Source organism: Leptosomus discolor, chromosome 12, assembly GCF_034619465.1.
Source record: "Leptosomus discolor isolate bLepDis1 chromosome 12, bLepDis1.hap2, whole genome shotgun sequence".
In the NCBI taxonomy this organism is placed as follows: domain Eukaryota; kingdom Metazoa; phylum Chordata; class Aves; order Leptosomiformes; family Leptosomidae; genus Leptosomus; species Leptosomus discolor.
Genome location: NC_141402.1, coordinates 2,308,029 through 2,329,021, shown reverse-complemented (window position 1 = coordinate 2,329,021; position 20,993 = coordinate 2,308,029). Strand labels below are relative to the sequence as shown.

Here is a 20,993-nt window from a genome sequence, read left to right as displayed (position 1 = left end):
AGATTAATCAGAGGTCATACATTCTTTCTGAAACAGGTCTTGACTTTCAATCTAAACATCATGAAAAGGCGCTTTATTGATATTCTTATAATTTCTCTTTTTTCCCTGTATTCTAACTTTTCCAAATAACTGTGGTACCACCATTTAGCTTTATTTTTCCCTTCTTTTTTTCCTGCTATTAATTGATACCCACACATCTCCTTATTCTTTCATACATCCTCTGTTTCTTTTGTCTGTTATTCATCTCTCCTCATTTACAGTTTACCTTTCCCATAAAGTTTAAAGCATTTTCAGGGAAAATATTCTACTGCAGGCCCACTCCTAGCTTCTTCATTTTGTTGGCGCTCTCAAAACCCAATAGTGTTCTTGGAGAGCTACTGTGCCTTTACACAGGCGGTCATTACACTTTCCAGAAGCAGAAGCTTTTCCATTACACTTTCCACTAGCAGAAGCTGTCCTTGACCATAAGTGTGGAGGGGCTAGGTCCTTCTTGGGGCCAAACAGCTAAGTACCAGGTACGAAACTGGTAAGAGAGAGACCGAGGAAAGGAGCTGGTTCTTGGGGATGATGAAAGAGGAGAAAAGTTTACAAGGCTCAAAGAAGCCTATATGGGATGACAGATCTAGGTATGACTTAATTCCTTTTCTGGATATAGGAACAGAGCCACAAATGCATTTAGTTGCCTAATAACCAACGTAGATGCCTACAGGTCCTTGGAATCACCAGGAAGCAAGCATTTAGATAAAAATGGATATATATAAAACTCCACAAAACTATACACCCTTGCAATCTGGACCTACTCCTCAGTGCCTAGGCTCCTCAGTCTTACTCAAATCTGGTCTACGTCAGAAAGCTAGTCAGACAGCACAATTGAATTATACACAATCAATTAAAATATATACACGTATTTATGCGTATAAATAATACATGCTATACAGACTCTTTGGTCTGTATTCAAACCAGCTATTACAGATGTAAAACTTAGCGTCTGCCTCCCTATGCAATCCATGAACAGTACTAGTTGTAACACCTAAGTAGTTAGAGCAAGTAGTGTACATATGATCAGTAGTGATGGGGACATACCCCAGGCCATCTTGTTCTTTGCATACTTATTTTATCTATTCTAGAACATCCCTTAAAGGTCCCCCATGACCTAGTGCATCCTGACTTCCTGCAGTTTGCTTTGTCCTATCCCATTTTCACCAATCCACTGAGCGAAAAGCACTAAGGAGACCTTATTGTGGCCTTTCAATATGGAAAGAGGGCATACAAGAAAGATGGAGAGACTTTTTACCAGGGCTTGTAGTGATAGGACGAGGGGTAGTGGTTTCAAACTGACAGAGGGTAGATTTAGATCAGATATTAGGAAGAAATTCTTCACTGTGAGGGTGGTGGGACACTGGAAGATGGTGCCCAGAGAAGCTGTGGTTGCCCCCTCCCTGGTGGTGTTCACTGCCAGGTTGGATGGGGCTTGGAGCAACCTGGTCTAGTGGAAGGTGTCCCTGCCCATGGCAGGGGGTGGGAACTAGATGATCTTCAAAGTCCCTTCCAACCCAAACCATTCTATGACACCATGGAAGAATTTCCTTTCAAACTTTTTCCATAAGCAAGGAGCTGGTGCCTCCAATGAAGTAAACTGATCACGCTGATACACGAGTTACTTCTCCCCACCATGAAGGCCCAGTTCATCATGGCTCTAAATGCGGAGTTTGAGAGCAGGAAAGATAGAGGTTCATGGTTTGGAACAAGAAAAAAATGTATCTTTAACCCACTTTCCCACCTATTCTTACTGAAATTAGCTTTGACCAGCTCCTGAGTTTCTATGCCAGAAGACACACACACTGTTGGTCTGTGCTGACTCTTTGCAGGAATTGTCTGGTGAAGAGGTTCCCTTTGAGAGTCACTGGTCTCTATCCATGCAGATATGCTTCAAGCCAGTGCTCCCCAGAATCCTTCAGTGAACTGCAAGAACAGAAAGTAAGAAACCACTTATGGGGAAGAAATATTCAACTTCATGGGAAGCAAACTGTAGTTTAGATGTAAAAAGAAGTAAATGGAAAAAATGGATTGAAAACTGCATGGACATCTCATAGCGAAGTCTGACTACAGGGAACAAATCGAGAGGATTTAAGGAAGAGAATAATCTTTGAAACTTTTTTAATTTTAGAAGTGCCTTTGGAAAAACCTAAATAAACTCTAGGTTTTCTCTCTCCACGGATATTGATTTGAAATAGTTGCCTATGTCCCTCACTTGCATGCTATTACAGTGCAAAACTATCTTATTAATTGATACTTACTGCAAAATATCTACAAAAGCTGTCGGTAAAGTCTTGCTTTTATACTCAATGCCGTGCTTGTCACAAAGAGCTTTCACCAGAGGAGCTGCTTTCCAGTAGTTGTGGCGAGGCATTGTGGGGAAAAGGCTGCAGAATTGGATGAGAGAGCGCTATTGTAAGATCAGCTTGCATCACCCTCTGTTCCCCTTGTTCAAAATATTTCCCCGCCCTCCTCCAGGGGCGGAACGAAGGGTCTCCTGAGATGGTTTAATGTGAGACTACGTGGCCTTTCTCACTTTTAAGTGCCCCATACTATTCCCACTCTTCTCCCCATAATCATACTCACTGGTGCTCAATTTGGAAGTTCAAGTGCCCAGTGAACCAGTCATTGAACACAGATTGTTTCACATTGCATGTTGCGTGGAGCTGGGTGGAAAAAAGACAAAAGTAGTACATGATTTAGCTTTTACTGTTCCCCGAGTCTGATCATTGAACCCCAGCAATCATCACCCACCCTCATCTAGCACAAAAGGCAATTCAGTGTCAGGGCTTACAGCCACCATTGCCCTCAAGAATGAAACCAAGTCTAGATTGAAAGGGGTTGTTGGTATGTGGGTAATTTAGCTAGCTCTTCACTCAGAAAGAAAAGCTTCTTCACCAACATACTCACAGCCCCAGCTGTGATGCTTTCAAGAGGCTCTCCTCACATCTTGCAGTTAGACGGAAAGAGAAGATGCCCAATGAAGAAAGAAAACCCCATTCTTCTGTCTTCTTCCAGCCAGTAAAAGTGGAGACAGATGCAAAGCATGAGGGCAAACTTACGTGTACACGGGCTTCATCTCACCTAATTTAGGTACCTTTAGTTTGAAATTTGCATCTGAGCTCATCACTTTAGAGTCAGTGGAGGAAAATACACATTTTTATGGTGCCCGTTCATCTGACCTGATTTAGATGTCTATTTTAGAGTAAGACGAATCATGCTCTAGAAATGGCTCTTTCTCTCCAATGAATGTCTCAGGTGTTCAGATGTGGGCATCCAGGTTTGGTCAAATGAATACCAGGCTGGGTCTTTTTCCCTTAGGAAAAATGCTTAGAACCCACAATGTGGGGTTACATTGCTGGAGGCAGAATAGATGTGAGTAAAATTGTATTTACACATTGATTTTTATCAGACCTAAATTTTGCCAGATTTATCTTATCTGCAGTAAACCTGTAACCTGTAGGGTAAAACATAAAGGTATCCAGTCCTACTTTGCTTCTCTTTAGTTGGCCTAAAAAGAAAATTGGCTTTTATTCCATCAGTACCTTTTCATAATACGAAAAGTATTGTGAAAAACGTTTCAAAACTTTTAAGTGAAAAAATAGTTGATTTTTTTTTAATCTAGATGTCCTGTTTTCCAATTAAAGTTTTAAATGTTTTGGCTACTACAGAAATGCACACCTATTTAACGAGCAGCAAAGACAAACCTCATTAATGCAGCATTAAAGCTAAGAGAATAACAATGTAATCTTTGTCCTATAATTCAGAACTGCAGACCCACTCTTCCAGAAGAAAGGAGATTCTCACCTGAGTAGACACCCAGTCTTTGTTCTTATCATAATCGATGTCCATTGGAATGTGATTCATCTGCGTCACCCAAATAAACCAGGTACTCTCTAGGTACCTGGGCAGATAAACAGAGAAATACTTACAATATCTCTAATCCCGACCAAATTTACCGTTACAACGGCTTCCTGAGTCTAATCTTAAGTAAAAGAGAACTTTTATGTAATTCAGGACTTTCCATTCCTTCCCTTTGCTCCTAAATTTTGGAGTTTCTTTTGAGAACCACTCAATTTGTAGTTGCTGATGTCCCTGAGCAGCCACCACCACCACTCTGAAGTTAATACTGTTTCTTCTTGGCTGACTACTTATTTCTGAGAAAATTGTAGTGAGAATGACTAGTTTTCATTTATTTCCCTTGAAGCTCAATATCGTTTACAAATATTAGTCACGGGGACTCTGGGTATGCTGTGCGTTACCTGGCCAGCCAGTAGTATATCATGAAATTGTTAAATCCCATTAAAGGAATATACATGAGACAGACTCGGATGTTGAAAGACACAATCAATACCAGGTCCTGTAAAAATAAAAACAACAACAAAACAACAACAAAAAAGATTAAACTAAGCCTTTGTTGATGAACTCCCTCCACTCCCTCCTCACCCCTTTACTTGAACTGCAGCATAAAACATGTTCTTTCTGTGATGTCCATCTTATCAAGCTCCACACCACTGTTCTGCCTCAAGTTGAATGTATCCCTGAAACATTCCCACAGCACACACTCCTCTATCAGTAACTAGCCAGTAATCACACTTTGTCAAGGTCTGATATTTTTCTGTTAACTTTTATTCAGCTGCTAAGAGGCTAAAAAGTCTCTTTTATAAAAAATTCTCCCTGGACCCGTTGGCTGCATTCCTGCTGCAGCAAGCTTAGAACCAGCCTTTGCTACCTGAAACCCACAGTCACCTGAGGTGAAGGTTAATACAGCCTCAGAGTGGTGATGTTTTTTGAAAGTTTTCTGGACAATGCAAGTCGTGCTTACCAACCATTTTTTCCTCTTGATTGCAAAGTGGAATATAGTCAACTGGAAGAAGGGTATAAGTGCAAGCGGGGCCAATACTGAAAGGAAGAATGAAAACAGAGAGACATTTATAACTTCACTGCATCATAAATCTTGCAAAATATTGGGGGGATGCACACACATGACAGTTTCACCCAAAGATTCTTTCCAGTAAAAGAAAAATTGCTGTCTTCCATTTACACTAACTTTCATGTGTCTGCGTAATCTGTTCCTCTTCATCTCAGCATCCTTCACTTCTTCATTTCCTTCCCATCCCTTTGTTCCTCACACTCGATTCACCCCCATCTAGTACTTATTTTCACGCAATCCTAACAGAAACATAAGGGACAATTCCACCTCACGTGAACCTTCTCCAATGTGAAGGAAGCTTCACGAAGCTGTGACTTCAATGGGAGTATCTTTAAAACTTTAATTCTGGGGAGGAGATGGAGTCGTGATTTTTCGGTGAAGTTTGTACAGCACTGCCAAGGAAGCGGGGGATACTCACAGATGAAATATTTATGCTGATAATTGTAAGGCATGAACTTCTTCTTCTGTTTTCCAAGCTGAAAAATGAGAAGACATTGTAACGTGCCAGTTGGAGACCCGAGACCCTTCATAAGGTATTTCTCATTCCTGCCTAATGAACACATCGAGAACTACCTCTTAATCTCTCCAACTCAACCCTTGTTCTTGAAAAGCAGGCACTGAAGTTCTAAAGCAATAGGGAGAAGCAGATTCCATTTGAGCTTCTGTATCCAGGTATCAAATTTATGCTGATGTCAGAACAGAGCCATTTTTTAGGAGAGTTCCAAAACTCATGGCAGGATATAAAAATGCTGAAAAATCACAAAAATGCTCAGAAGTCATTTGGGTTTTGTAGGAGAAGTTTCTAGTGATGGTAATGAAAGTCCGTACTAACCAATTCCCCGTGTTCACCAGAGAGTGCCGAGACTGTCAGTGCTCAGGGAGGCACAGGTTCATGAAAACTGAGACAGCAGATTTGGTGGGTGATGGATGCAGGATGTGTTTGCTGTGAAAGCTACGTCTGAATTTCTGTATCAGATGAGATGGGATGCAGACATTCCCAATTTTTGAGTAATAGAGGAGATAGTGGTCAGAAATGACAAAAGCATTTGGATGCTATCCTATAATGACTGTGAAGTTATTTCTGCCAGATCGAGGTAGTAAACACCCTGTAAGGACATCTGCCTTTTTGTTTTGTCAAATACTTTGCCTTCAGCAAAGAGATTAAATATTTACAAAAAACACAAGTAAGTTTTTTTCGTCACAGCTTATTTTTTCACTATTTGCACAAAAGGATTCTTATGATCATCTGCAAATTTTGCGCTTGCGACTCTTCAAAGGACAAAATAATAAGGAGGCAAAGCAAACTATTTTCAGAGCTCCCCTATTACTGAGAAAAAAAACTTGAACACCTCAAAGACGTTTTCACTGGATCATACGTGAAACAAAATAAATGAACTGGACTAAATGAAACAATGGAAATCCATTTTGCCCAACCACAGCGTGCCTGACTCTTTTCTGTCGAAAAGCAGCAAGACATGAGAACTAATTTCCTGCGCTTCCACTTCCATCAAACCCTGTCTAGCACAGCCAGCCCACTCTAGATGCTCATGCTAATGTATGGCCATGAGAGATCTTTCAGAAGACCACTGACAAATCCTTACCAGCCTCAGCTAACAGTTTTCTATGAATAAACATTTTGTATAAAGTCTTTACAGGAGTCTTTCTGGGACAGCAGAGCTAGAATTTTCCACATGCCTTGGAAAGCTATAATTTCTTTGCTCATTACCAGCTAAAGGCGAGTGAGACATTATTTTAAGAGGCTGGTTATCTAGCAAAGCAGCCATTTCATCACCCCATCACTAAAGAGATTTGCCAGGGAAAGAAGAGGCAAAAGAGACCTTGCCCATCTGGATGTTGTCAGAAATCATAATGATGCAGGGAGGGTCCATTCATGGTTTTTATTTTTATGAAAGCCATAAAATTTGCAGTAAAGAAATAATCTGCTATGCTTGTGTTTTATGCATAGCAGCTATACTGGTCCTGAAGGATTTGGGTGCCAAACAGCTCCTGCAGCCAAAAGGACCCAGAGAAAAATCTGACTCACTATCTACAGGATCATTATGAACATCTAACTCCAATGCAAGTGGACTGACTCATTCTTTGAACTGCCTTCAAGGTGCTTACCCTGCTCTTCTAGCAACACAGAGGACTTAAGCACTGATCTTAAGCCTTTGCTTCTCAGGAGCTGCTGCCTTATAAGCGTCGTAATAACCAGTTAGCACATGAGACTCGCAGACCTTGGAACACTTCGGAAATTACCATGAGTTTATGCAGAAATGCACAATCAGGGCTATGATTGTGCTCACTCTATAGCTTTCTGGGTTTAAAATCTTTTATCCCAATGGCTCTTTGCTTCTCCAGACATCCCCATGCTCACCTCCACAGAGAGTGTCTTTCCCAAGCTGAACAGGAGAGGGTGCATGTTGAGGTCAGGGTCTTTGCGGAAGCAGTTGGGTTTGGCATGGTGCTGGTTGTGGAGGTGATTCCACCAGCTGGCTGGTAACCCCTGCAGGAAAAATTGAAGACCAGGGGTTCAAACTAGAACAAGATCAACAATTACATCACTATTTATCCACCTGTTATTGACAGCTACACCACACTTCCCCCACAGGTGATATTGCCTGAATGTAGGGACACTCCCATTCATTGATTAGCCACAGAGAACATTCCCAGCATGAGGCAATCACCTTCAGAACATTTATCACAACGATCTGCAGAAGTCGATTCCATTTAGGCTTCCTGAAGACAGAGCAGTGCCCCAGATCATGTTGGAACCAGCCCATCTGGATCTGGAAGACAAAAGGATCACTGAGAAAACAGAATCACAGCAGCGTTGCATTAATCTGCCTCGGGAGTCCCTGTAACTTCACAGTGTGAGTGCATCTCCCTTCTGGTTTGGGGAAGAAACACTACCTGCTCTCCTACGTGCTCAGTGCTGAGAACTTCCTTCCAGGCTACTGGCCATTAAGGCTGCTCAATGTCAGATATTGATTTTATTGTGGCAGCTAAAGGGAAAGCAGCAAAGCACCATTACAATTAATTTGACTCTTACAGCGTGGAAGTCTTTTGCTTCCATTACAAACATACAATTTCCAAGAAACCAGCTAGAAAGTGTAATAATTTCCAAATCCCTACTTTCATTGCATTGCATATTCCCGTGAAAACACAAGAATGCTCTTCGGGGAATATCTACCTTAGCAGATATTAGACAAACAGAACAGATTATTTAAAAAATTAGTTACTTTGCACTTATTCCATGGATGTCTGAGCAAACCTAAGGGTTCAGCACTACTAAGAATATCTTGCTTTCTTCCTGTCCTCACCCTCCAATTTCTCCCACCTAAGGGCCACAAAGTCCTGTTCCCTCCTTCCCTACACTGACCCTGACACGTACTGTGCCCTTCTGCGATTCAGTTTACTAATTCAGCAGAAAACTATTCAGGGCTAGTGAGTGTAATTGGCTCATACAGGACCCAACACCAGAGCCATCAGACAGTAAACAGAAGGAACATGGAGCCAAAAGTGAAGCTGATAATGAAATATTCCCTCTTTTGCCAGGGTAAGTGATTAGATCAGCTCATCCCATCTTGTGAAACCGCCAGCTCCACAACACCCCACCAACCCTAGTGAGCAACTTGTTAGCAAAGTGAGAGTTTCTGCACAACAAAAACTGTGACGCAGAGCCTGCTTGTTGTCTTCAGCCAGATAACAGGGTCTAAGAAGAGGCAGTAAAGCAATGACTGGGATGTGAACATTTCATTAACCCTCTCCATCTGGAAGAACCAAACATGTCTGCAGCGTCGAACAGCTGTCAGCAGTTTACCTGAGCAATGGTGAAGAGCACAAGGCTGACCAGGAACGGCACTAAGGATATCCCAAAGTACCAGACCATGAGCCAGGATGCAGCATCCAGTAGCAGGAGGTGAAGGAAAATCAGGAAGAAAAACAAGTAATTTGGTCTCAGAAGTCCCATCTTCTCAATAGTGCAGCGCAGCTCACGAAAATCCTCTAAAAGTGATTTCTGTGGGTAAAGTGAGTATTAATGCACTGTCTGCTTTGAACATGTAACACAGCAGTCCCACGAATCCCAAAGCAGCCGTGGAAGTTAGAGGAGATATTCTATCAGAGGGGTCTCTGTGCAAAAATAAGCATGAGATCAATAGATCGCGGTTGCTGACAATCTCTGTTACTGAGACATCGCAGTGGGAAGAACTGAGCAGAATTTGGGGCTCTGGGGCTCATTCCTCACACCCAGGTGTGGATTTAGTGATTCTGGGATGGGCATGTTTCCATGCATGACTACTGCCAGCTGCCTCCCCACCACCCAGCCTGTGGCACAGCGTCAGGCGTGTTGCTTGAGAAATTGTTTCTGCTAGTGCTCTTATTTTCCTTCTCCTCCCATACTGAACCCCAAGCCATTCCCACAGCTGGATTCTAGGACACTCACTTTTTTATTAGACTCAAAGCTGGGTTGATCTGGTGCCAACTCCCCAATCAGCAGAGATTTCAAGTATTTTTTCACCAGAGACTTATCTTTGTGAAATGCTACAAAGGCATCCTGAAAAACACACAAAGGAAGAGGGGTAAGAAAGGGTATGTGACCAAACACCAAACGCTGAGCCTCTCCTTTATCCACGTCTTTGATATGATACATAATCCAGTTTCCTTTGTCCGTTTTTGTTCCTTTGGTTGCTTTTATAGTTCTTTGCCATCAACTGGAGCTTGGCACAAGGAACCTGGAGAAGTTTCAAGAAACAAGATTTCACACAAGTACTTGGGCGAGGCTGGTAATAAACATGAAAGTGGTGGATGAAAAACTCTTTGCAGAGGGAAACACGCTCTTTCATCTGCTTGTTTCAGCACAGTCCTTCCCTAGATGGCACCAGCCAGCGGCCCTGCCCTATGGATGGGACCCAGGAGCAGAAAACACATCCGTGAAGGAGGTGTGTCTTTGCCAGGCGTAGGATGATGTTTTTAAAATCCTGTCTTTATTACACTAGGGCCGTAGGAAACATATGCTGAAGCTCCATACGCAGCAGGAATAACTGGGTATCTCTTACAGTTCCCTGTAAGTTTTCAGACTGATTGATGTTTCGGGGAACTGGGTAACACCAGTGACACAAACGGGTCTGTCCAAGAACTGCTTGAATTACCAGTTTCAAAATAAAAAATAAACTATAGAATAAAGGATGAAATTCCAGATAAACCAAACCTCTTATTTAGCTCATGTCCTCAGCGAATTTTCCGGAAGAAAGGTAAAGAGGCTGACCACACTCTTTTGTCTTCCGGAAAGAGTAGATATAATAAAATTCTGAGTCTGAGCAGCCAGGGACTTGCTGATTTTGGCTCTGAAAATCAATGTGGGTCATCACAACCCACATTTCTGCACGTGTCTGGTCAGGATTCAGTCCCTGGAAGAGGACAGAGGGCTTCTCTTGTTCAATCTGACATTCCTCTGGACTCTCTTGTTTAGAGACGGTCTATCTCTGAGTACTTTAGTCTAGAAGACGTCAGAGCAAGGTGACTTTTCAGACAGATGAGCCACAGATATCTCGTGGCCCTTTGTCACAGCGGCAAATGAGTAACTCTGCCCAGACCCAGAGGACTGGAGAAATAGTCTTTCCATTTTGATTCTGTGCCGCTCATCCTACAGTTTGTTATATATTTTTATGAGGCTTCCTCTTGCCAGAAATTCTCAAACTGAGTCAAGCTGTAAGTATCTATACTGCAGTGTAGAAACAGGAGCCAGAAACCTTTTAAGCAGAATTTCCTATCCACAATATCAGTATCACAGGTTCTTATCACAGAAACGCAAGCCTTACAGTCCTGAAACCTGTCCTTTCTCCTCCATGCTTTTAGGCCCTGATTATCATCTTATGAGAGATTAACTTTAAGGACTATCATCTGCAACACACCTAACCTCCGGCATTTCACATCAATGTAATGTTCTGCAATGCATATTGTCTGTATTCATGACGTAATCCACATAGAGGAAGAAAATTCTCACAATATAGATATAATTATGAGCTCTAGAGGAAGATAATTCTCACCATATATACACAATTATGAATTCTAGAGTAGTCAAGAGTGTTTGGAAAAAAATCCTGGATCCTGGTTTTAGGCAAAGTCATGCACCAGACGATCTTCTGAGACACCATCCAGTCCTGCTTTTCTGCAAAAGTGCGTATTTCTCAGAATATATGAACATAGCAGCATTTCAAAAGCAAAAAGAATGATAAAGATTAGCAGAATAAAAACTGAGAGCAAGACAAGAATGTTGTTATGGTGTAACATAAACCCACAGTGTACCCATGATCTTGACTACTGCAGGTAGTTCTGGACTTTCTGTCTTCCAAGGGGTGTAGTACAACTACACGTAGCAAAAAAAAGATGAATGGAATTCTGGAGCAGCTTTCATACTAAAAGACTGCCTTGGAAAAGAGGTAGCAAGTTAAAGAGTTTTAAAACCCCATAAGTAGCGTTGAGAAAATGATGGAGAATTTATTTACTGTTTTCATAACACAATAATGAAATTATCAGGAAGTTCAAAATGTACAAAAGTAATAATGAGGAAAACCAGATTGTGATATTATTGTAATAATATATATGAGTAAGATGAAGGGTCATTCTTTAAACTCACTCATACCAAATTCACTGCAGTCAAAACCCCTGAGTGTCTATGAAGCACAATTATCTCCATGCAAGTCCTTACAGCAGCGGCTGCCGAAGCTGGGAGGACATAGCTTGGGGAGAAATCATTCTGTATTCCTTGACCTCTTTCATAAAAGCCCAGTAACAGAAACTGCAGGAGTTGGCAGCAGGCTACAGGGATCTCTGGGCTGGCTTGGTGGGGTGGGCAGGGTTGGTGTCCCTTCTTCAACCGGCTCTTGGGGCAGCACAGTTTGCGATGCAGGTGCTGCATGCTGGGCACACAACCCTCCTTTAAACCAGGGCTGTGTCTCCCAGTCTGTGAGCTAAAGAAAAAAACAGTAAGACTCAGAAGCCGCCTTCTTCTTCATTTCACAACACTAGGTATTTTTCTGCCTCAGTTTCCAGTAGAGGGAAAGGAATGAAATGTGAAAAATAATGGATCTGATCCATTTTTGGGCCATGAGTTAGGAAGTGCTATCCCATTTTACAAACTGAAACCTCAGGAACTAGACAGGCTACGCAACTTCCTTGAAGTCAAAAAGTCTTGTTGTGACAAGAATTAAAAGTGGGTCTCCCACATCACAAGTTTATACCCTAATCCTGGTCATGTTTCTAGTGTGCATATTTCTGACTGTTCAGAAATTCAGCATCCACCCTCAGCAAATAGTCTGTGAGATCTGCTTAGAATTTATTAGTTCTGTCAACAGGCAACAAATTATTTTAGAGAAATCCTCTAAATCAAAGAATTTTGCTGGAATCTCTAGAAAATCTGTTTATAAATGGTGATTATTTGTAGAATTTTTCCTCCTCTTCTGCAGCCAAATGTCGTTCTGCCACTTTCTCAGTCACTTTTCCTGTATTTTATTTCTTTCCCCCCCTCCTTTGAAATAGCCTTTTTGCTCAAGACTCTCTTCTCCTCCGCTTGGCTGTACAAAACAGCGTCACTTCCTTGAGAACTCCCAGCTCTTGCTTCACTGCCCCCCAAATTACTTTATGTTTGGATATTACCTCCTCCTTATCTGTCTTATCTATCTGCTCATGTTCTACCTTTGATTATCATTTGCTTATCACTGATCACATCCCTGTCACACTGAAAGAGCTGCCTTTAAAGTAAAAATAGACGCTGCGTGTACACCTTCCTACCCTCTTCCCTCTCTCCCTGCTCCAACAGAGACACTTTTCAGGCATCTGGAAGACAGCTTGCCTGATCATGCCTAGTGGCAAGACAACCGGCGTGGATACTGCGGTGTTTACAGCGGGGTGTAACGAACCTAAACAGAGCTTTACAAACTGCACAGCGGGTAATTCCGACCTTCAAGGTAACCAGAAGGGCATTTTTACAGACGGCACAGGTATGTCCCCTACGTTATCTGACCAAGCACAGTGCCAACCACCACGAGCCCTCTCCACTGCAGTCCCACCGTGTCATCCTGCCCTGATAATGGAACCACCTTCCTCCACTGTCCTCCCAGATCTTACCGTAGCATCTTGCCCAGCATAGTGGCTAATAACTCGGCTGCCTCCGGGGTGTTGTTTGGAAAACTTGCTGACATCATAAACCTTCCTGTCAATCACCAGCCATTGCTCCTGACCTTGGCCGTGGCCATCGTGGATTCTGATCTCTTCCCAAGTGAAAAGCTGCAGAAAGGCTGAAACAGGTCGCGTCTCCTTTTCGGTGGAGCCAGTCTGTGGAGCCATCTGTACTGGTAGATGGGCAGTCAGCACTGAGATTCACCAGTCTAAGCTTTGCAGCACTGTGTCCAGACAGAGGGTAAACCATCTCAGCCAGCCCGTTATACAGCCCCACACCAAGCCACTCCCTGTGCTCCCGGGGCTGGTTGGCTCCCCTTGCCCACACACCCCCTTCCATACCTCCCTCCTCTTTCACATTCACACCAGGCAGTTGGACACACCCTTGAATAAAAGCCCTGTTCCTTCTTGTCCTTCCCAAGTTGCCTTTGGAAGGCCTGATTACTCACGAGAGCTGTAGACTACTTCACTGAAATATGCACAAACAGAAAAATTTAGGAAGTTTATCTGTAATTCAGTTAAACGAGATGGTAAAATGACAGAAAGGACTGTTAAGTGAGCACCTTCATAGAGCCTTAGGAACTGGAGGAGGTAAGCTATTGACTTCCTTCCACACTGCTGAGTCAATACAGGGATTAGCCAGAAGAGAAATCTGAGGAAGGCTGTGGGCAGCTCTTCTGCAGCAAATATTCAGTGGCCTTCTTAGAAAACTGAAGCACTATCAGCATCCTGTAATCCTTTAACCAGTCACTAACGTCAGGAAATCCTGCATTTACGATCCAGTGGGGCTTCATAATGCCGTACAGCGCCAAAATGTAAAGCTATAAAGGAGCCTGTGTGGAGAGCCAAAAGCTGCTATTAAACATGTTCTCTAATGTCTTTCCTTCCACTGTAATTCCTGCCTTCAGGGCATGGAGCCAACTTGTATGCTAGCACACTGAAACAGCAGAATGCTTCAAGGTCTGCAGTCTCTCCACGAGGTATCTCTAATGGTCTCATCTCTACCCAAACTTCAGGTTGTCCTTGGTCTTTGCAATTTTCCGTGTTGACCCTGGCACACTAAATTCATGTGTCTTTTTTAATTAAAAGCATTGTTGGTCAAAACACCACCAGACTAGAGTAAAGAAAAAATGCATTAAGGAAACATTATTCATCTCCAGTTAATTTATCTTGCACATTGACAACACTTTGCATACAGTTGTTTTCAGTTTCCTGGCTGTGTATACTCCAGCCAGTCAATCAGCTCATTGTTCAAGTAATTAATTCATAAGTCAACAACAGACAATAAAAGACTTTGGGGTTGAGAATAACAACAATAGTAACAACAACAACAACTGTCAACAACTGTTGACACCAAGTTTGGCTGTAGATGAGGAGTTTCCAAAACTATAATTAATGGCACTGTTTACCTAATTAACCTTACTTAAAAATTAGTCTTGTAGTGCCAAAGTCTAAATACCTGACATACAGAAAGGATCTGCTATGCAGTGAAAGGGTAAGAGTTCTCACCTGTAACAGAGAGCAAAGAGAGGGCAATGCCACGTTTCCTATGAAGTTGCATCAATTTTGCAGGTGACCCAGAAAAAACTAAGCCCACATATGCGAAATATTGTCCTACTTGAGATTTAGTATTCTCTTAATCTTGGCTTGTTTAGGGTTTTTTAATCCAAAATTACTAACCTCAGGTGCTTTTAGGGAAGGTACAAGCAATAGGCAAATATAGTATAACATGGGGTTTCCAACCTATCCCTTTATAATGCAATACTGAGTTAAATCCCAAATCATGAGTTTTCTACCTTACCCCAAACTTTCTATTTATAGAAATTTATTATGTTCATAAATTTATTATGTTTATAACCATAAATATTGTCTACAACAATGCCCAGTCCCTGCCTGAAACCTAACAAGTTCTAGGTCTCAACTATCTCTCATGACAGTGAGTTTCACAGACAATTCACATGTTGTGAAGAGCTCCCAGTTCTGAGGAGGACTGAAAAAACTCGGCTGAAGTTGCAGACTTCAGGAAAACCAGAAAGATAAGATAGCCAAACTATGTTCTTGATTAAGGCACCTGAGCAGGGTGAGGTGAAATTATGGCGGCGTTCCCTGTTTCCCAAGCAGATGGCATGCAGGAAGCATAAGCAAGAGCTGATCAAAGCAGAGATGATCTGATAGGCCTCTGCATCAGGAGAAAGGCACCATTTCATTGACATAGAATAACTTTATTTTGAAGAGTTTGTCCTTAAGGGACTTTGGAATGGAGTTTATGGGATATTTGTGCTATAAGTGATGATGAAGCTTCTTGGCTTACAATTATTTGTCTTAGCACCACTCTGTGCAAGTCTCAGACTGCAAACACAGGGGCAAATGTGATGTCTTGGGGTTTGCCTTCCTTCGCTGTTCCCAGTGAATCAACAGTAGCCCAAAGCCTGTTGGATAGAAGCAGCTGAAATGTCACGTAGCAGAGACACCTTCCTTGTCCTCAGCTCTGCATGGAGTGGGCAGTCTTTCTGGCTGACACAGAACTATAAATTATGCAATTCCGATTCTTTAAATTGTGTAGCATCTTGCAAATGAATCAGTCATGCCCAAAACAAATGTTTAAAGTTCCTGGCATGTAGCAACAGTTGAACCACCCTAGGTAAAACAGAAATGTGACTATTGGAAGGCATTGATAAAAGAATGGGAGGAATAATTTCTACTGCGCTGTCACATTGCATTTTGTAACCCTTTATCTTGATCTAAGCAAAAGTCAAGAGTATCCATGCTGATGATATGTTTGTGTTCTAGCATGGAATATGTACAGAGTCTTACATAAATCGTATTCAGTACTTGGGGTGGTGGTAATAAAATATGCAACAGTTGTTGCAAATTTTTCCACACGTGATTTTTTGTATATACATGCAAAAAATTTCAAGTTACTCCATAGCTGGCTGAAAGTACAAAAAAAACCTTCCCATTGCCCTACATTCAGAATTGTAAATGTAGCAGCTACCTGAAAAGGAATAGATAAAAACGTGGGTTTAGATACTGGTCTACAAGGAGCTGGAGAATACAGAGCCAGGAATATATCGGAGTGAACAAACACAGGATGTCTCTGCCTCACACACACGGTCAGTAGTCATGGCTTTCACTGTTAGCACACACTGTGGGTGCCAGTATCCACTGAACCACTGTTGTTACTTAGACAAGTTAAGTTTGGGAGCTCTAAGATAATTGTCCTCCACACTAACAGTATTTCATGTCTGAATTTATTTGGCATCAGATCCCATCCAGAGGGTCCCATGACACCCATCGATATTACATTACATCAAAAAGCCTCAAACAAGTCCTTTCCCAGTTTGAAACAGAAGCTCTCTGTGTCTATATTATCCAGGTCACCAAACACGTTTCAGAGTTGTATGGAAAAGCCCAGACAGACAGTGAAAGCCACAGTCGTGCTCACCCAGAGAAACTATTGAGAAATCAGTTAAAGTGAACTTACTCCATACTGGGTGTTCTGCAACAACTACCCACACACAAAATCCTTGTCGTATGCATCTGGGAGCTAGTGCACATGCCAAGCTGTTCTACATCGCTGCTTTTGTGACTAAGAGTCTCCTTGCACAGGCACTTGACGTAGTTGTCCAGGTTTCCTTAAAGCCAGTACGTGACTGCTGAACCGGTAGCTATTGCATGAACATTTTTATCCAGTAGCATGTAAATGTTTGCTGTTAATCCACTGGAGACAAACTGGGAGAGGGTGATCCGGAAAAGAATCTAGCACTAAGACACACTGAAACATCTTGTTTCTAAGAAAATCTCTTGTTCCAGAGAAGTCCTCTAAGTTCTGAGTAATTTTGTCATACAGGATGCCACCTATGGTTCTTTCGACCCCCTTTTCTATGAAAACTAAATTTTACATGGAGCCTGTCACACGTGCTGTGAGAATACCTACCAAGGGAGGCTCCTGGGCAAGACTGAATGGAGAACATCTACTTTATGAGCTGTACAGTCTCACGCAGAAGGAGAACTTATATCTAAGACAGACAGCTACAGGTTGTACATGTCTCCAGGGTAGATGTCAACAGTACATAGAGTTCGAGAAGCATGACCTTGGAGGCGAGTATCTATAATTACAGCTGCACTTATCCATATAGGCGGATGTGAGTCTCTCTGCCCTGCCCTGGCTGGTCTGAAGCTATGCTGGAACAGCACCTTGCCTTTGTGGAGGGCTCATGGATGCTCTGCCCTAAAGTGACTCTGACCTCTGGCAGGGAGCAGATCCGCATCCATCTGCCCCCACAGCTGGAGACAGAGCCTGTGGTCCTCCATGGATTTCATGGACTCTGTTTCAAGACTCTGTCTTCTGCGACTATGACGTGTCTCTTTCCAAACACAGCGAGGAAATGGGAATCATTAAAATTATTTTCTCTCTGGCATAAAACTTAATTGTGAATACCTAACTCAGGACAAGGCTACATTCTGGAACATCCTCTCAATCTTTTCAAGAGACAATAACTTCTGCAGACTGCAAAATTTTGTTTTGAAGAAAAAGAAAATCCAGTAATCACTTGCTTGATAAGAACATTAAAAGGCACCATGTCAGTCAGGAGAAAAGGACCAGATTTTCTTTTTTTTTTAGTATATTCTGGATGAATGAGACACCACCCTGCATCTCAGATAGGGCTACTTCTCAGTGACATCATGTGCTTTCAGAAATAGGAAGAGAAACCAAAGCAAAACTCAGCACAGAGTCCAGTTTGCAATGGAAGCCTTCTTTTCTTCACTGCCTTGAGGGGTCTGGTTCGCTCAGATATTCAAAGTCTTGATTAACTTTGTTTCATTCCTTAATCCAGATATCAGTAGTAAGCTGACACGTGGGTTTTTTTCCTCCGTGAAAGCAATCTTTATATCCTTCGCAACAGAGAGAAAACCACCTGTGAAATCCTGCCATTTGGATGGTGGCAAACTTTGCTTTCCCTCCTAGCTTCAGTTTGCATCTTACGGGTAAGGAATGAAAAACCAAGGTGGATTCCATGTGTAATTATAACGAGGTGTAAAAATAGGTTCTGTAATAAGCACTGTGAACCTTCTCATCTAAAACTCCCCACAGAACAACAAGTTGCACTAAGACACTGAGCTATATTACCTGAATTTATTGTTCTTCTGAGTAAGTTACTAAAACCCCTACACAGAAGATGCTGCAATGCTGCACAGTGATGCTGTGAAACTTGTCACGATCTGCTACTGCAATTCTGATGTGATCTTCTCATACACACGTCACCTGTAATTACACCTCCAAATTCTTTTTAAACGGAGCCAGTATTAATCTTTCAACAACCACCATGCATTTTCTGTTCTGTGTATCCCATTTAACCTGCAAGTCCTATGAAATACACCCTTCACGTCCTCCAACTTCACAGAAGTCAGAACCCCAGGAGCTCTTCTGTGGCTTTAAGATCTAGATTCAGCTGATCTAAAATTATAAATTCTAAATTTAACAGCTGTTAAAAAGCCCCTCTCTCAAGCACACGGGCAGTGTCACATATTGCTATGAAGAAGGAGTAAGACACAGCAAGATTCAAGCTAAAATTGTTAAATGTTTGTAACAAACCCATTTGGTTTCCCACTGTTGTATATTTGGGGGCGTTTTCCCAGACTAGTCAGCATTTTTATATTCTGTGTTCAGTGCAGAGCACCCACTGATTACAGACACACTTCTGAACGCTCTGGCTACCTGAAATTGTGCGTCCACAAAAGAAAAACTCTACAAAAGGTGATCATGCTTTTGCAACACCAATTAGGAACCATGTGGCATAAGCAAGGATTTAAAAAACAATGGTGGTTCCACAGCCTACACACAGAGCCCCTTCTTCCTTCTGTCCTTCCTGTGGGTCTTGGGCCACCTTTCAACTCCTGCAACATGAGGCAGGGATCCTGCAACCACTTGCCTGCTGCAATATTCAACCATAGTTCAGTTCTCTAGCCTTCACCAGCTGCCTCCTACACCATCCCTCCTCAGACACATATTGCAGCGTATATTGTTAGCAGGGTAACACACACATTTTGACTCAGAGATGTGCATCAACCTTAAACTTCTACATCCTACTCTTGCCATAAGTTGGTCAGTCATATTTTTTTCATTTATACGACTGAAAAAGCTTTTGCTGCGTGCTTTCATTTCTTTTGCAAAGTTTAATTTTCTTTGACACTTTAGCAACTCCTACTTGCATTTCCATGACCTTTTCCCTATTCTCTGCATTCCCGATCTGCCTCACAGATCGTTCCTTATCAATCCAAAATGCTCTTCCAAGTTGGTTTCTCCCCACCTTGCTAGAGACATAAGACCCATAAAGCTTTTATACTCTAAGACTCCTCCACACTCACGCCAGAGTCCTTACTCTAGCGAACTGTCATGATTAATTTCTTTCATTTTTCAGACTTTGCTCTTAAATAAAAGCAGCAAAGGCTCAAGTCCAGTGTCGCTAAGCTGGGGCACGTAGCATATACTCCTAATTGCCAGTTCTTCTGTGTCTGGTGGCAGATCATAAGTTTTAGCCACCAGCTACTCTACCATTTCAGACAAAAGTGGAATGAGTTCTGGACCCATTTCTAGCTATTCCACGGTATGTGGCAAATGTTCAAGGGCAGAGGCATAGCATGTTTGGGACCCTAGACTGCAGCAACACGAACTGCTTGGTATTTTTCTGTTGCATTTGTTTTGCTTTTAATTTTTTGGGTAAGAACTATCATTACCTAATGAAGGAAATCAGCTGCACCTCTCTGAAAACAAGGGAAGCATGCAGAAGTGCTTACAGGTGCAGGTGTCAGGCCTAAAAGGGCTGACATATAGCTCAGCCCAGGTCAGGAGTTGCCTACAAGAAGACTCCAGCTGGAGTTTGGCTCCAAGAACAAGAACATATGCCCTTCTTTGTTAAAAGTACAAGGAGGAATTGCCCACGCAGACTGCTTTCATCTGATCTCTGCATGGCCTCACAGGTCTTCAGCATCAAGCTAGTCTCTATAGTGGCTCATTTCAAGGGATAAAGGATACTCCAGATCTGTACATGAATGTCTGGCTGACAAAGGAAAACGGTCAAGCAGCAGAAAAATGTTCAAGCACTGGCCAAATACCTACAGTCCTCGTAAGCAACCTTGTAACTCTCCAGTTCAGAGTTAATAAATGGAAGTTACACCCCATTCCTGTCCTATTTCTAGACTTTTTTGTGTTTGTTCCCGAGTTCTTGTTGACTATACCTTTTCCCTGTTGTGACAAGCTTTTAGGCAATGCCAAATTGATTATAGCTCTGGACGCATCTCCAACAACTATGGCGAAATTCTTTATAAATTTTGAAAACCGTATGGCATCCTACCTCTGAGTGGCAAGTCCTCCTAGAATGAGTATCAGGAGCTTTCATATCTGGGCTGTCAAATGCATTCTTGGGCAGGCAGCGCCTAGGCAATCTAGTGACCACGCTTCAGGCTATAAGGTGCTCCCGTTTGCAGTAGCAGGGTCTGTCCAATGTTGACCTATTTCCGCTTTCTCCATCCAGGTTTCCCATGAAGTATGCAGTCTCCTGGGATAGCATGCCACAGGCAGTAAACATAACTGCACAGACCTCTTCATCCCTGGAGAAAGTTAAGGCTTCATCGCTACCCTAAAATTTGAGGCAGCATGGAGTAGGCGTACGGCTTTTCAGATTCATATGTGGGACATGTAGGTGTATTTAACGACAAGAAGTTCATCCACGATCCGTTTTAATCATGAAGACATCGTACTAGATCTCATTTTAACTCTGAGACTAGAGCATCCATCTGTCACTGTAGTCAGCTTCCCAAATATGGTTAATTCTACAGCAAA

General features: G+C 42.3%; 1 protein-coding gene across 1 annotated transcript; it reads right to left on the bottom strand.

Moving 5' to 3' along the window:
* Positions 1-1,910: 1,910 nt before the first annotated feature.
* LOC104351594 (acyl-CoA (8-3)-desaturase) lies at positions 1,911-13,318 on the bottom strand. Its single transcript, XM_009957727.2, has 12 exons — positions 13,100-13,318; positions 9,417-9,527; positions 8,793-8,990; positions 7,657-7,758; positions 7,347-7,475; positions 5,388-5,445; positions 4,862-4,938; positions 4,299-4,396; positions 3,844-3,940; positions 2,623-2,702; positions 2,298-2,423; positions 1,911-1,962 (listed from the first exon to the last, which is right to left on the bottom strand). The coding sequence occupies exons 1-12, from the start codon at positions 13,316-13,318 to the stop codon at positions 1,911-1,913; spliced, it is 1,347 nt and encodes a 448-aa protein (XP_009956029.1).
* Positions 13,319-20,993: the final 7,675 nt, after the last annotated feature.